The sequence below is a fragment of the Canis aureus genome, chromosome 21 (assembly GCF_053574225.1).
Source record: "Canis aureus isolate CA01 chromosome 21, VMU_Caureus_v.1.0, whole genome shotgun sequence".
NCBI lineage: Eukaryota > Metazoa > Chordata > Mammalia > Carnivora > Canidae > Canis > Canis aureus.
The window spans coordinates 15,764,821-15,782,929 of NC_135631.1; the positions used below are offsets into that span (position 1 = coordinate 15,764,821).

The 18,109-nt window shown below is 36.3% G+C and overlaps 2 protein-coding genes across 2 annotated transcripts; both read left to right on the plus strand.

Annotated features, from left to right (window-relative positions):
- Positions 1-1,431: 1,431 nt before the first annotated feature.
- On the plus strand, positions 1,432-2,361 carry LOC144293302 (olfactory receptor 4P4-like). The gene has a single exon (XM_077864386.1). The coding sequence runs from the start codon at positions 1,432-1,434 to the stop codon at positions 2,359-2,361; it is 930 nt and encodes a 309-aa protein (XP_077720512.1).
- A 10,870-nt stretch (positions 2,362-13,231) lies between these two features.
- Positions 13,232-14,167, plus strand: LOC144293303 (olfactory receptor 4P4-like). Its single transcript, XM_077864387.1, has one exon. It carries the CDS (start codon positions 13,232-13,234, stop codon positions 14,165-14,167), a length of 936 nt encoding a protein of 311 aa, XP_077720513.1.
- The last annotated feature ends 3,942 nt before the right edge of the window (positions 14,168-18,109 follow it).

Consider the following 18,109-nt stretch of genomic DNA (forward strand, 5'->3'; position numbering starts at 1 on the left):
GTTATGGGTAAAAGGTGATGGTTCAACATATTCACTCTCTGTTCCTAGGTCTACTGTAACTAGGCAGCTGCACTACTCTAACTGCGTGGTTAAATACACAGGACACGGGATGCCTGGGTGGCTCAGCAGTTGGGCACCTGCCTTTGCCCCAGGGCATGATCCTAGAGTCCCAGGATCGAGTCCCACATTGGTCTCACTGCATGGAGCCTGCTTTCTCCCTCTGCCTATGTCTCTGCCTCTGTGTGTGTGTGTGTGTGTGTGTGTGTGTGTGTGATGAATAAATAAATAAAATCTTTTAAAAAAATACACAGGACACTCTCTAATCACCTTGGTTTCTTCAATATGCCATCAAAAAACAACTACCTTACCACAATGTTTCTAACATTTTAAACAGCAACCTCTAAAATGTGTCTTTAGAATGATTTGAGAAAATAGAAACGTTTTATATAATAATAACCTGTATTTCTGTATTCAGATACCCAGGTTATGCCTCCCATTCCATTTCCAGCCTCTCCATGCTCTGAATCTTGACCAAACTGCCAAGAAGAGTCACCAAATATATTATCAACTAATTCAGGTTATTTATCTGCTATGATTAAGAATCTTGATTTTGCTTTTATTTTAAGAATAAATATTTAGTTCTACTGTGTATGGAATGTGGCGTGAGATTGTGACTTCATAAATTATTAGAAATAGCATATAGGAGAGAGAATTGCTTATAGTCTTTTGAGTGTTAATTGCTGCTATTCAGCAGTATATTTCTCCATTAATGGCAGAGATGGAAAAAATGTATCTTTTAAGGAGGTAGAAAACAGGTAGAAGTCCATTTGGTCAGTGGCTAATGTAGCATAGCTCTAAAGAGAATAGAACTTTGCATCAGATACAGGTTCATATCTTAGGTTACTGCTTAATATCTGAATGAATAGGTATTATTATCTGAACCCACCCATTTTTGTTTACTCATATGAACAATGAGTATCAGAATAGTAACTCTTGGGTTATAGTGAGTTAAGTGCATGCAAAATGTGTATAAAGTATGCTGTCATTAAACATCATTTGAAATGTGATAATAGCCTTAAGCCAAAACAATTTAAAAGACTGAGTGTAATAATCCCTCCTCAACATGCATATTTTTTTGGTGTGAAAATACTCCAAAGGGACGCCTGGGTGGCTCAGCGGTTGAGCTTCTGCCTTTGGCTCAGGGCATGGTCCTGGAGTCCCAGGATCCAGTCCTGCATCGGGCTCCCTGCATGGAGCCTGCTTTTCTCTCAGCCTATGTCTCTGCCTCTCTCTCTCTCTCTCTCTAATGAATAAATAAAATCTAAAAAAAAAACTCCAAAAATTTAAAAAGGATTATTAAAAATGTCATATGTTCTTTATCATTTCAGGTGAACTAAGCTTCTATTGTGTCTCTGGAATCACCTCAACCTCATGGAAAATCAGAACAATGTCACAGAATTTGTTTTCATGGGGCTATGGGGAAATAAGCAACTAGAACTACTGTTCTTTTTCTTGTTCCTGCTCTGCTACCTGGCTGTCTTAATGGGAAACTTCATTATCTTACTCACGATCACCTGCAGCCATCTAATTGAACATCCGATGTACTATTTTCTCTGTCACCTTTCCCTCATGGACCTCTGCTACACCTCCACTGTGGTCCCCAGGCTAATCAGGGACTTAGGTGCAGCAAGAAAAAACATTTCCTATAACAACTGTATGACCCAGCTCTTCACTGCCCACTTGCTGGCAGGGGTGGAGATATTCATCTTGGTGTCCATGGCTTTAGACCGCTATGTTGCCATTGTCAAGCCCCTGCATTACATGGTCATCATGAACCGGAGGAGGTGTAACCTGTTGATTTTTATGGCCTGGGGTGTGGGGTTTTGGCACTCTGTTGCTCTATTGCTCATGGTACTCAATTTACCTTTCTGTGGTCCTAATCAGATAGATCATTACATATGTGATGTGAAGCCTCTTTTGAAACTGGTGTGCAGAGATATTCGTGTTGTTAGTATCTTAGTGATTGCAAACTCAGGAATGGTGGTGGTTGTCATTTTTCTTGTCCTGGTGGCTTCTTACATTCTCATATTATATAATCTTAGGACCCACTCCTCTGTAGGGAGACGCAAAGCTCTCTCCACGTGCAGCTCTCATGTAATGGTGGTCATTTTATTCTTTGTGCCTTGTATCTATACTTATGTTCTACCTGCAGGGAGTGAGAACAAGGATAAGGAAATCTCTGTGTTTTACACTGTAATTGCTCCCATGCTGAATCCTCTCATCTATACCTTAAGAAACATGGAGATGAAAATCGCCATGCGGAAGGTGTGGTCTAAAGTGGCACATTCAGAATTCAAGTAAATAAAGTGATTTTCATTGTGCTTTCAGTTCTGTGTCTGAAGAGCATTTATCATTTGTGACGTTACAGAAAGCATCTAAGTTTTCTTTGGGGAACTTAACTGAATGACCTCTGAAGTTGTTAAGAGCTAAAGAAGCAAGTCATTGTAATTCAGCTCATAATCTCCACTTTATAGGGTTCAATTAATTCCAAGTGTGAGCACTTGAATTTGAGGTAATCAAGAAATGCCATTCTCCAGCACTTCTCTGATCAAATCACTGCTATCTCCAAAAACTGTATATGGAACCCTATTATTCTTGGAATAAAATCCAACCTTCTCACTTGTTTATCTTATAAGTCTCCCCAAATGGTTTGGATCTAACTTGCTAATATCAGAGGTCATCACACTGTTACAATGACAGGCTTTGGGGTCAGAGAGAGCTGGGTGACACACTGACTCTGTAAGCTTTTATCTCTGGGTCTTGGAAATTTGATTTAGTTATTTGAGTGTCTATGAAATGGAGTAATGTTATACTTCATGAAGATATAATATCACTTGGACTAACACACGTGAAGTTTTAACACAGAATAAGGCACATTGAAAAGTCAAGTTATATATTTCCCTCTTTCCCTGCCTTTCCTCTCATGTGTCCCTTTGCTCGGTGCTTTCAGTCAACTACACTGGGTCCATCTACAAACACACTCTAGAATCTATCAGCATTATGGCTGTATTTCAGCAATCTCTTCTAATTAGGATTCACTCCCATGTTTGAGGGTCCATGTCTCATGTGTAATTCACACTCTTAATGTTTTCTTGTTCAGGAAAATTTTGCAAATCTAACAGATCCAAAGTACTTCTGATTTCTGCCCTGTCCTTCTGTTACCATTCAGCAGTATGTTTTCTCCATTTCAAATAATCCTATGTTCTGTAATAGTGTTTCTTCTTGTGAACTGTGTTTTTTCCAGTTTGAGCAGTAAAAATATGTGGTATATCTTTCTCTTTTTTTAATATTTTATTTATTTATTCATGAGAGACACAGAGAGAGAGAGAGAGAGGCAGAGACACAGGCAGAGGGAGAAGCAGGCTCCAGGCAGGGAGCCCGACGTGGGACTCGATCCTGGATCTCCAGGATCAGGCCCTGGGCTGAAGGCAGCGCTAAACCGCTGAGCCACCTGGCCTGCCCCTATCTTTCTCTTTTTATCTTTCTTTTTTCCTGATAATAAATCTGCACAAATTAAGATGCAAACAAAGAGGAACTGAATTAAATTCTAGGGTCATATCTTCCTCTTTTATTTGACTGTATGCATTGTTCTTACATATCTAGAACTTCTTGTTTCATGAACAATCATATGTTAATAACAAAATAAGTAATGTCAGAAAGGCTGAAAATTTAACATATATTCCAATGTGCCTATTAGGGAAGTAATGAAATCAGCAGACTACTAGACCTTTAGAATTTTTTTTACTTATTTGTTTTCTGCTTTAAGGAAACTTTTCTCTCAAATATTGTTTACCTCTTTGTCCATTGAATCACATCACCCAATCTCAGCTCTGTGCTTCCATTTATATTTGTCTGGACATTTCTCTCTTCCCAGAGACTTGTCTTTTCTCAGCAGAATAATTACATTGCTTCCACACAAACTTTACTTGATTTAGTTACTCCTGCCCCAGAGCCAAGGCAAAATCCAAGAGAAATCATGGAGGTAATAGTGATTATCTTAGTGTTGGGAGCACTCTTTTGATGTTTCCACTTTTAGAAACTTTCACATGTATAACTAATATCTTTTTTCCTCCTAATTCAAGCCTCTGGAATATGATGGGGAAACATTTTGTCTGTTCCATAGGAAATTAGCTTTGACAAGTTATTCATAGTTCTGTTTGGTGGCTTAATGTAGACCCTTTCCAAAGTGCTTTGGATTTTTTTTTTTTAAGTATACAAATGTCATGTCCCTCTGTGTGTGTGTGTGTGTGTGTGTGTGTGTGATGATTGTGTCTGTACATGTATTGTTTGGGAACTCTTGGGGCTCTTGGAGTTCTTGAGGACAGGTCAGAGAAATTCCTACCCCACTGGAAAGAATGTTATGCAACAAAATAAAAAAAAAATCTGAGTTTTATTAGTTCTTTCAGAGAATTAATCTTTGATTTTTAGCTATTCTCTATTTTATAATGTTAGTTATGTTAGTGATTTCTTTTCTTAGTTTATTTTATAGTTATTTCTATTTTGTTTAATTTGGCTTTAGTTTCCTGGATCTTGATTCCTGAGATATTTATGACTTATTGATTGCTACACATAGCTGTTTTTATAACAGAAGTGATATTACTACATATTCTACAGATTTTTAAAATAATAATAAAAGACATATTGATCTTATTAAGACTAATAAATCCAACACCTTAGTAAAATGAAAAAAATTTTCAAATGATATAAACTATGCAAGCTCCTTAAAATTAAAGATATTATCAATTGTCCTTTTTTAAATCTTAAAGTAATTTAAGGGATCCCTGGCTGGCTCAGTGGATGAGCATCTGCCTTCAGCTTAGAGTGTGATCTCGGAGTCCTGGGATGGAATCTCATATTGGGCTCCCCGTGGGGAGAATGCTTCTCTTTTTGTCTATGTCTATCTGCCTCTCTGTCTCTCATGAATAAATAAATATTTTTTAAATAATAATTTATTGCGTTGTCTTCACATCCCCCATCCAGATAACTTTGGTGGTGAATTCTACCCAACATTAGAAAAAAATCGTTCTTATCCTTCACAAACTCTCACAAAAATAAAACATAAGTGAATATATTTAAACTCACTCCCCATCTGTCCAGCATTTCTCTGATAATTCTAAATTATGGAGATTTTCTACACATTCCTTAGAACTTTTTTAAAAAATATTTTATTTATTTATTCATGAGAGACACACAAAGAGAGAGAAAGAGAGGCAGAGACACAGCTAGAGGGAGAAGCAGGCTCCATGCAGGGAGCCTGATGTGGGTGGGACTCAAACCCTGGTCTCCAGGATCAGGCTCTGGGCTGAAGGCTGTGCTAAACCACTGAGCCACCTGGGCTGCCCCTCTTAGAACTTTTTATATAGAACTTTTCTTATAGTTGTGTCATGGTAAAAACTTCCAGTTCTACAAAACTGTTGTTCAATAAGAGAGACTATTTTTTTTAAGATTTTATTTTTTTATTCATCAGAGACACAGAGAGAGAAGCAAAGACATAGACAGAGGGAGAAGCAGGCTTGCCTCAGGAAGTCTGATGTGGGACTTGATCCCATGACCCTGAGATCACGACCTGAGCCAAAGGCAGATGCTCAACCATTGAGCCACCCAGGTACCCCAAAAGACTTTATTTTTAATGTGAGTTTATCATGGTTGTGCCATATAAGATCAATATATAACATCAATTGGATAGTTTGTATTGGAAACTACCAAATAGAAATTGGACTTTTAAAATTCCATTTCCAATATCATCAAATATACCTAAGGAAAAATATGACAAAATAGGAGCAAGACATATACTGAAAACTTTATAAAAACTATGTTGAAAGTATAAGTATATATTCTATTAATTAGCTTAATTAATAGAAAGAAATACTGTGCTCATGGGCCAGATGACTCAATACTATTTGGATGCGGATTATCTCCAAATAAATCTTTAGATTTAAGTAATTCCCTATAAAATATGAAAGAAATGAAATGAAAACATGCTCATTATTTTCCAAAGTGATGTAAAATGTGTATAGAAATGTAAAGAAACTGCGTTAACTCACATAACTTTAAAAATAACAAAGCAGGAGAACTTACATATTCTCATTTCAAGGTATATTATAAAGCTGCTGTATTCAAAACAGTGTGTCATTTTCATGAAGCTAGATAACCAGATCAATGGGCTGGACTAGAGAGTCCAGAAATAGACCTGCACACATTGGTCAACTAATTCTCAACAGGGGTCTGTAGGCAATTTAGTGAAGTAAACATAGTCTTCACAGCAAATGACAGTAGAAGATTCCAGGGATTAGGTCATCGGATCTTTGGGGGCCATTATTTGACCCACTACACAGACATATGAGGAGGCCAAATCAACAAAGATGAAGGTATTCCGGAGTGTTTGTGAACCCAGACCTGATGTTAAGTGTAACAGGGCTTCATGTCACAGAAGTGCCACTTCCTACAGTGGAGACTGCCTCCTGCTCCTGAGCTGTTAATGTAAACATTGAGGTGCTACCTTCTACATCATTCTTGATGCTCTTATGATCGATGCAAACCTGTGGAGCCAGGATTAGGAGGCTCGTTTCTTTCCTAAGATATATTTGTATTTTTGCATTTTTCTGTTTGTGACTGTGTGGCTTTATTTGCTCTTACTTAACAATACAAACCAGAAGTCTCTCTAAAAAAAAAAAAAAAAAAAAAAAATCAGGACAGTGGCACTGGAGCCCATAAGGGTGGCATCTCCCACCCTCCCTGTCCAGCGTGCTGACCTGTAGCCTGCAGAGGACTCCCCTCTTCTGCGGCCTTCACAGGCACACCCAGCCCCTCTGCCTCCCTTGCTTTAGTGGTGCCTGTTCATAACACAGATGCTGCATGTCCGGTTGCACCATGTGCCCTCCAGGACAAAGGTCAGAAGGTCTTTGCAGCTGCCCCTGGCTTTAGGAGGACAGCACTTCCCTGGAGCAGGCACCTGCTCCAGGGCTATCGTTATGGTCCCTGGCATCCAGGCGTAGTGAGGCCGAGGCCAATCTGCTCTTGCCTGCCTCCCCTCTAGGTATGGCTGCCTGCATACTGCTGTCTGCACACTGCTGTCCGAGGGTCTAACAATGAAATTGATATAAGGCAGGGTAACAAGAGAAACACAAATTTTAATTTGATATGCATGAGAATCCAAAGGAAATTAAGCTCCCTGACATTCAGGCAACAGGTTTATATGCTATCCTGAGTTAAAAGAAGAGAGTAGGGATTCAATGGGCCACAGAGGGAAATTTGAAGCAAGCCCTGCAGAGTACCCCACAGTTTACCTACCCCACACTGTAGGTATCTCTGGTGGTACCTCTCTTCCTAATCAGGCCCTCTAAATTCTTTAGGCAGTTAGTGGGGAAGAAAAAATGTCTTCTTGAATCCTTTAGATCTGATTGTTTTCAGCTCAGAACAATCCACATGTCAAAGTGGCACATTTTGGGGCAGCCTATCCTGAACTCCATCAGTTAGACTCCTTCATTTCAAAGCCTGGAAGCAAGCAGCAAATTTAGAAATATCAATTTTCTTGTTTACTGGTTATTTGAACCAATTATTTAACCTCTAGAAACTTCTGTGTTCTTTTATTATTTTTTTAAGATTTTATTTATTTATTCATGAGAGAGAGAGACACACACACACAGAGGCAGAGACACAGGCAGAGAGAGAAGCAGGAGCCATGCAGGAAGCCCAACATGGGACTCGACCCCGGGTCTCCAGGATCATGCCCTGGGTCAAAGGCAGGCGCCAAACTGCTGAGCCACCCAGGGATCCCTGAAACTTCCGTGTTCTTATATGCATAAAAGGTAATGATATTTATGTCAAAATATGCATTATTGTAAGTACTAAATAGTTTAATGAATTTAAAATAAGTTGAACCAATCAAGGCTCTTTGGATAAATTATTGTTATTCTTATTGTTTTGCTGACCAGTTTGATCCAAATCAGATTAGAGGCTACAAAATTTTATTTCCTGACATTTTAAATACAAGAGAAATATGTATGGATTTGTTTGTGGTAGAGAGGTAAAGACGAGTTAAACTAGTTAAACTCAATATTTGCAGATGAAACTGAGTCTAAGCAACCTTTGAACATCCAGTGACAGGAGAAAGAACTGAATGGTGAACAGAATAAATGCTTTGCTGTATTTGAATGCTTCCTTCCTCTGAAAAATTTTTTTAATATTTTATTTATTTTATTTATTTTTTTGGAGAGAGAGTGTATGTGCATGAATGCAGGGAGGGGCAAAGGGAGACCATTTGCAAGTAAACTCCCCACTGTGCATGGAGTTCAGCGCAGTGCTGGATCCCAGGACCCTAAGATCATGACTCAAGTGGAAGGCAGAGGCTTAAACAACTGAGCCACCTTGGCACTCCCTTCTTCTGAAATTTTTTCATCATTTTTTACTTCTGCTACCTTCCAAGTTCATGGGGAAAGAAATGCTTAAATGTTTTATCATTCCTCTTTTTGTCTCCCATCCTTCAATTATGGAATCCCTCAGTGTTAGTCCCAAACCATGGATAGTTTTGCACCAGTTCTGATATTGCAGATTATTAATTTTACTGATCAATATATTCTACATACATATGATCTCAACAATGGGTCATACTTGGACTATAAATGCTTCTGTGCGGTTCTCTTTGGTCTATCTCATCTCAAAATTTCCTGAAAACTAACCAAATACTATTACAGGCTACATTGATTTCCCTCTGATTCTTCAGAAAGCTAGATGAACACAGAACAGTCAAAATTTCCTGAACTCAGGGCATCTGGGTGGTTCAGTGTTTAAGCATCTACCTTTGGCTTAGATCATGATCCTGGGGCCCTGGGATCAAGTCCAGCATCAGGCTTTCTGCAGGGAGCCTGCTTCTTCCTCTGCCTAAGTCTGCCTCTCTCTGTGTGTCTCTCATGAATAAATAAATAAAATCTTTAAACCAAATTTCCTGAACTGCTTTGATTATGGCCTTTTTGGGTCTCCAGAGAAATAGAGTCTGAGACAAGCTAATGCAAAATTGAAAAGTAACACCCAGGGCAACCAGGGACATTACTCTGGACAGTGCTTTAGCAACATTTGGCCAGAATCTGTTTAGAAATGCCTTTGGGAATGTAATTACTTGCAGTTTTCAAAAGATTGTTAATTTCCACGTTGTCACTTAAGTTTATATTCTGTTTCTCCCAACCAAATTTTCTTCAGCAATAAGGAGAAGATCAATGATTCCCAAGACCTCAATATTCTTATTAGCTTTTGCAGGAATTAAGAAATACTTTTATTTGTGTGTGTGTGTGAGATGGCCTTGAGATCTTAAATCAGCGTTCTAAATTTCTGCGGCATAACAGTGCATTCCTTCATCACTGATGGGTTTGGCAAATATTTGAATTCCACTTCCCTTGTAAATGCATAGAAGGTATGAATCATATTGAGATTTTCAAAGTATTTGTAGATAATTAATCTGGATGTATTTGAATTACTGATTCATAATTCTCTTCATTTTATTCCAGATTTTGATGCTGGGGACAATTTGGCAGAGTGAGCATCTGGGGGGATAGAATTCGACCTGATGTAGTCTAAAACTAGCCTGACAGCCTCTCAGATCTTATGGTTAGTGAATTACCCATGCCACCTTGGTTTTGGAAATGTCCCACTAACCACAAACCTGACTAATTACATATGCTCTTATTCCATGTAATTTAATTCTAAGTCTATAAAGACTTCTTTTGCAATATATGATCATTTGAACACTATAAAAATGCTTTAGCATATATTAGTTTTAGTTGTGCATCATTTATTATTTTTAAAAGATTTATTTATTTAATCATGAGAGACACAGAGAAAGGCAGAGACACAGGCAGAGGGAGAAGCAGGCTCCCTGCAGGAAGACGGATGCAGAGCTCAATCCCCCAATCCCGATCCCAGGACCATGCCTTGGGCCAAAGGCAGATGCTCAACCATTGAGCCACCTAGATGTCCCAATTATGCATCATTTAAAAGCAAAATTTCAGTTAATAACAATGAAATTAAAGCATTTTCTAGTTGGCAGTGAATTTCATTGTGTCCCATTCTTGTACTTATGTACAATCCTCCATATTGCTGTTAAGAAACAGCCCTATTTATGCTTGAATATATACAATAATGAAGAATTTTCTATATTTCAAAACACTTGCCATCCTAGAATAGACTAATTTCATCTGAATCAACGAAGGTAAGATTATAGCATGTGATTCTGTTATACTAAGGGAAAATATGAATGTGTGATGGAATATTAATTTAAACTAAAAACTTCTATTCTTATTCTAATAGTTTAACAAAAAGGGCATTTAGAATTTTCATTTAGTACTACCAAAGAAGTAATAATTTAACTATATTTTTATAGTCCAAACGAATTAGACTAAAGATTAGAGTTAAGGATACCCTGAGACTACCAATCTTCCATCAACTAACCTAAATGTTTTTTCCCAACAAATTGTTGAAATTGGAGTTTACCTGATAAGTTACTAAATCCATGTTATTAATAGTTTTTTTCTTTATTTTTCCACTGGCCTTGCTTGTTTGTGCGTGCATGACACTTTCTATGGTTCTAAGCTAATCACTCAGGGAGGAAAGACTAAAGGAAAAATGACAGTTTTGAACCACATGTGTCATGGGCTGTTTCATATTACTTCATGTATCCTTCCTCAAAATTCTAAGTTTTGTAATGATATCTTAATTGTAAAATCAGTAAAATGAAGTTTAAAGAGATTAAGCAATTCATTCAAGCTAGTCAGTTTATTTGAGATGCTTCAATATTTCTACCTCTTTCTGTGTTGCTACTATTCTAACCATTTGTTTAGCGGATTGCCTGATGTTCTTTTTCCAACAACTGTAACTTCAGTTTTTATCCAGGATGGATCCTTAATATCTCTGTGATCAAAATGTTGTTTTTATGACAATAATTCTCCCCTCTTGACTTTTCCCTTTTACGTTTGCTCAGTGCAGCGAGCATGTATAATGGCCTCTCAGGTTATAAGATGAGACAGATGAAGCACTATTGTGGATTCAATGCCAACGATGGTCTAGAAAAAAGGAGAAATCCTGATTTAAGCAACGTACATGTTGGTAAAGCTGAAGGAAATTTATTTCCAAATGATTTAGATGAGAGAATTCCCGATACATTTATGTTGGATAGTCCATATATCTTTACTTACATAAATACTCAAAAAGACAGATGGATTAGTCTTGCATATTCTTTTCTACTCAGATGAAGATTCAAGATAGTCTTTTCAAGCTTTCATTCATGACACCCTTCATCATCCCTCTCAGCTCTCTTCCATTAAAATAGTCCCAAATTGAGGGAGAATAAGGATTTCTGTCTCCTGGCATTCACACTGTATTACTTCCCCATCCCGAGAAATGTTTAGATTCTCTTGATCTAAGACTCTTTTTTAAAATCAGAGATTTGAGTTAATCATGTGAATTCTGTCTATAAAGTGTTTGCAGTCATCTTGCATAGTAATTCTTTTTAAGATAGATTGTTTTAGGTAAATCAATGTATGTGAAAAATTAACCTTATTTCTACCTCATTAACAAAGAATCAGGGACGTCTGGGTAGCTCAGTGGTTGAGCATCTGCCTCTGGCTCAGGGCATGATCCCAGGTCCGGGATCAAGTCCCACATCAGGCTCCCTGTGAGGAGCCTGCTTCTCTCTCTCTGCCTATGTCTCTGCCTCTCTCTCTCTGTAACAAATAAATAAAATCTTAAAACAAAACAAAACAACAGCAACAACACAAAAAAACAAAGAATCAGTATCACCTGCAATGAGTAAAAACTACGAACAATGAACTCTACCTCCCTAAAACTTTTCAACACTCTTTAGTGAAGGTTAACTGCTGAATACTCTGTAACTGATTATTATTTTCAAAAAGGTAGGAACACACTAAAAATTACTCCTTTGTGAAGTTAGAGTTTTGAATGATAATTTAAAGCAAAATTGCTGTCCAACAGTATGGACCATTTCTAAATGCCTCTCTATTAAATATATTTAAAGATATATATTTATATATGTGCACACATAGTTATAAATTATGTATTTTATAAATTTATAACTTATATATGTTTATAAATAAACATATACATACAAATAATATATAGAGAGATATACTATATATATAAAATATATAGAGACCTACTACATATATATGTATGTATATATATAATAGTCTTCAACACTATAAAATGCATAGATATTAATTTTGAGAATCACTAGAGTTGATGGTTTCTATAACCATCTGTAACTTTGCTACAAAAGCTTTCTGGGGTTTTTAAAAAATAGACATCTAGGGACCTAGATATGACTGTCACATCAGATCCAGAGAAATATAGAAGGTGCACTAGTTGTTCAAACCACTAGGGATAGATAATTCTTCATCTTGAGGAAAATAACTCCTGGAAGAGCATTCTTTCTATTCTTAACTCCTTTTGTACTGATTAAATAATGTCTTAAAATTACACATCAGATACAAAAGATGCAAATAAATGAATTTTTCATTATTTTGTTTGAATAAATACCACTGCATGCTATCTGGCCAAAAAGTTTGACTAACATTACCTTCTGTATCATCCCTTTTTATTGACATTAGTTCCTTAGATTGTATATAAAACACATGAAATTTTTGGCAAGAGCCATGATTCAAACATACTTGGGCAATTTAATGATTCATGGAATTTGACCAGAAAATGGTGAAAAGAAGAAAGTTGACCTCATGCATTAGGTACACGTATTTAAAATATATGCAACAAAACTATTTTGACTTGGGACAATTTTTTAAAAATCTCCTTTGTTATATAAATAATATAATTAATAATAACAAATAATTTTTAATTTAATTTTTTTAATTTTCAAAATATCATTTAAATATTTAGAAATCATTACCAGCAAAGTTGAATAGCATACATAATTATTTCCATTATTTTCAATATAAAATTATTCCATAATACTTTTGTAAAATAAGAGTTAATAAAAAGATAAAACACTTTAAGAAATCAAGAATAATTAATATTAATATTATATTTATGTCAATCTACTCTTAGTAAATTTTTTATCATTCAGTTCATACTGTTAAGTTTTCACCAAATTTATGTTTATTTCCTTCAGATACATAACTCATTGTGTGTAACATACAGCAAACTCGAGTAAATGGAGCGGCAGAGAAACATCTCAGAATTCATTCTTCTAGGACTTTCATATGACCAGAACATGCAAATATTTTGCTTTGTACTCTTCTTATTCTGTTATATTGCCCTGTTGGTAGGAAACCTTCTAATCCTTGTCTCCATTCGATGCAGCCCTCTTTTTCACCAACCAATGTACTACTTCCTCAGCCATTTATCCTCTATGGACATCTGCTATACCTCTAGCGTTACACCCAAATTAATTGCTGACCTACTAGGGGGGACTAAAACCATCTCTTATGGTAATTGCATGTTACAAGTTTTTGCCATGCACTTCTTTGGGAGTATTGAGGTCTTTGTCCTTACTGTCATGGCCTTTGATCGCTATGTTGCTATTTGCAGGCCTCTCCACTACATGCTTATCATGAACAGGGCAAGGTGCCATCTCCTAGTCTTAGCTGCTTGGGCTGGTGGGGCTCTTCATTCTTTTCCTCAATTATCAATGACAATCCAATTGCCATTTTGTGGTCCTAATGAAATCGATCACTACTTTTGTGATATCTTCCCTTTGCTGAAAGTTGCCTGCACTGATACTTACATCATTGGTGTCCTTGTGGTTGCCAATTCAGGTATGGTTGCCTTAGTTACCTTTGTTGTCTTATTTGTTTCTTATGTCATTATATTGTTTAGTCTAAGACATCACTCAGCTGAGGGAAGACACAAAGCCCTTTCCACCTGTGGGTCTCATATCACTGTTGTCATCTTATTCTTTGGGCCTTCAATCTTTGCCTACCTACGACCTCCAACTACTTTCCCTGAGGACAAAGTATTTGCTCTATTTTATACCATCATCGCTCCTATGTTCAATCCCTTAATCTATACTCTGAGAAATGCAGAAATGAAAAATGCCATGACAAAAGTTTGGTGTCAAACATTATTTTCAAGGAAAGCACACAATTAATTTGAAGAAACAGTATAGCTAAGCAACTTTATAAAAGAAAAGGGCTTGATGTGACTAAGCAAGCTAGAAATATTTCATAGACTTTATCCATCACTATCATGAAATGAATGCATAAAAAAAGAGGAATAAGAAAGAAATTTAAATAAATAGTTAAATGAATATTAATTGCCACATACCAGAATTAATTGAATGCTTAATTTTATGGAGTATTATGGAGATGTGGACAGGGTTACCTGCAGAAAAATCTGTCTGAGCTAAAGCAAATAAGGCAACACTAATTGGTCAGTGAATTATAAAGGCAAAACAATTTTAATGATAATTCTATTAAAAATCCTGGACTTATATGCCAGTGCTTATAGTGATACACATTCTGCACTAGTGATGAAATTGAAATCTATAATTAATATAATGACTTTAAATCATCATGAATATCTTTATGATAGAATATTCATTTATACATCCTCTAGTGGCATTCCAAAATCAGCTGTGCAACAAAGAAATCTGTATAGTAGAACTTGTTTTAAAGTGCTCCGGATGATCATTTTTCCTGAATTCATATTAAAAATAATAGTAATACCTAGTTAAGACAGAGCAAAAATCAATAACTCAGGAGGCTAAAAACATAATTTCTTGTTATTCCACCTATTGACCAGAATACAAAACATTTTCTGTAAAACTTAAGAAAATCAATAATAAAGTGTAAGTGTTGATAAACCCCTACCTGCCTAAAATTGATAAGTAAATGGGAAGCTATTGGATCCAGAACCAAAGACATTTTATACTATAAAGAGAAAAGAACAACAGCCTAGCAAAAGACAGATTAGACCATGATCTAAAACCAAAAGCAAACCAAATTATATGTTGTGAACATATTTGGGCTCATACGAATGTTTGAAGCTGTTTTGTTCATCATTGCCAAACATCTTGGAAGAAACCAAGAAGTCCCTCCATAGGTGAATAGACAAATAAATCATGGTTCATCTGGCAATAGAATATTATTCAGCACTAAAAAGAAATGAGCTATTAAGGAATGAGATGATATGTAGAGAACTTCGATGTATATTAATAAGTGAAAAAAGCCAATCTGTAAAGGCTACATATTATGTGATTGAAAATATATGAATCCTGGACAAGGCAAAACAATGGAGACTTTGAGAACATCAGTGTTTGCCAAGGGTTAGTGTGGAGGGTTGAATGGAAAGGCAGATCACAGAGGATTTTTAGAGCATGAAGCACTTCTGTATGTTACTAAAGCTGTGGATACATGTCATTATACATTGCAAATCATAAAATGTACTACATCAAGTGTGAAGCCTGATGAAAACTCGATCTGAGGAGGTAATGATGTGCCAGCATAGATTCCTTTGATTTTAACAAATATATCACTCTGGTAGGGGAGGTTGTCTGTGTGTGGGGACAGGTTATATGGGAAATATTTGTACTTTTTGCTCAGTTTTCCTGTGAAGCTAAAGCTGCTTTAAGAAATAAAGTTTATTAATTAAAAATATACACTATGGCATGATAGATGTATCAAATTTTGTAACTAGAATGAAGAAGATATATCTGAAAAAGATTTTCTACCAAAATAAATAATTTATGAAAGGCCTTTTTTGCATGTTTAATAGGATTTTAAAAAGGTTGCTTAAGAAACGGCAAAGATCATTATAGAGAAGATGCTAGATAACAGGATTTTATTAAAAGGAAGATGATAGGGGTAGTCCGGGTGGCTCAGCAGTTTAGTGCCACCTTTAGCCCAGGGAGTGATCCTGGAGACCCTGGATCGAGTCCCACGTTGGGCTTCCTGCATGGAACCTGCTTCCCCCTCTGCCTGTGTCTCTGCCTCTCTCTCTCTCTCTCTCTGTGTGTCTCTCATGAATAAATAAATAAAATCTTAAAAAAAAGAAGATGGTAAAAATATGGAAAGCATTTTAGATTGTCTAAGTAAAACGCAAGAGTTATAATCAGTCTGGAAGCACTGTACCAGACGTATAAAGAGGAGAAAAAAATAATGAGGAAGGTAAAATTAACTAGAGCTATTACAGCAGAGTGGAAGTGGACACACATTCTCAATGGTTATTCACAAATAAACAGAAATAGTCCAGATTAAAACTTTTCACCTAGGCATGTACTATAATGTTTATTTACTTAGTTGGGCCAAATAAAGCTCTCTCTAAAAATGAAACAGAAGTTCAGATAATCAAAACACAGATTCATTTTAAAGGCCTTTAAAAAAATATTTTATTTATTTATTTGAGAGAGAGAGAGTGAGAAAGAACATGAGCAGGAAGGGGCGGAGGGAGTTAAAGAAGCAGGCTCCCCACTGAGCAGAGAGTCTGATGCATGGTTCCATCTCAGAACCCTGGGCTCATGACCTGAGCTAAAGGCAGATGCTTAACTGACCACCCAGGCGACACACATTCTATGTTCATGAGAGTTTAGCATTCTATAAAACCAACAATTTTCACAGAAGTCACTTTGGACTTTTTTTTTTTTTTTTAATGATAGTCACAGAGAGAGAGAGAGGCAGAGACATAGGCAGAGGGAGAAGCAGGCTCCATGCACCGGGAGCCCGACGTGGGATTCGATCCCCGGTCTCCGGGATGGCGCCCTGGGCCAAAGGCAGGCGCCAAACCGCTGCGCCACCCAGGGATCCCATTCACTTTGGCCTTCTTACAGTGTTTGCTATGTTCAATAAGTTGAGAGCATTGTCTTTTATTTTAAATTGAGATATAAATCATGTATAACATTATATTAGTTTCTGGTATACAAATAATTATTTGATATGAGTATATGTTGCATAATAGTCGCCTCAATGTGTCTAGCTAATGAGTCACCACACATACTTACAAATTATTTTCTTTTTTTAAGATTTTATTTATTTATTCATGAGAGACACACAGAGAGAGGCAGAGACACAGGCAGAGGGAGAAGCAGGCTCCCTGCAAAGAGCTTGATGTGAGACTTGATCCTGGGACTCCAGGATCATGCCCTGAGCCAAAAGCAGAAGCTCAACCACTGAGCCACCCAGGCATCCCCAAATTATTTTCTTATGATGACAATTTTTTAGATGCCAAACTTTCTCAGTCATCTTTATTACACAAAATCCTGCCTGAGATTTTCAAGAGGTAGACCATAGAATTATTCCATATCAGAATCTAAGATAGATCTAGATATTTTAATAGTAAAACCCAAACATATTTTGCTATTATTTGAGCCTTAAATTATTTATAAAAAATTATATCCACTTCTATGTTTATTGACGTGAAAATGTTGACAAAGGTTGCATGTTATAAGAAGAAAGCAAATGGAAAGCAAAAGAGAAAAACATGTAAACTTAAAAAATATTAAAGACTGTCCTGTCAAATGTAGCTAACACCTTTTGCTGAAATTCTTTATGAATGAGGTGTCACAGCATTCAAATTCGTGCTTGCAACTTTAGAATATCTCGATTTTTAAAAAGGTATGCACAGAAAATTTAATATTTTATATTCATTAATGAGATTTGTATAGCATAAATTGTAATGGATTTGGGGGAATCAAAATGTGGCTTAAAAGATGTACTTATATAATAAATTTGCATAAAATTCAAATAAAATCTTTTTAAAGACTGCAATGACATAATGGCATATTGTCACAAATATATTTTTGAATAGATTTTATTTTTTAAAGCAGATTTAGGTTTGTAGAAACATGACACAAAAAGTACAGTTATTTCCCATATACACTCTCTGCCCCTAGTAATTTCTGTTTTCTTATTTCTTGCAGTGGTGTGGCACATTTGTTACCGCCGGTAAATCAATACTGGTACAATATTCCTAATGTCCATGGCTTACATTAGGATTTATTCTTGGTGTTGTCAAGTTTTATGGAGTTTGACATATTTATTATGTCATGTATCCACCATTACAGCATCATACAGAATAGCTTCCCTTCCCTAAAAAT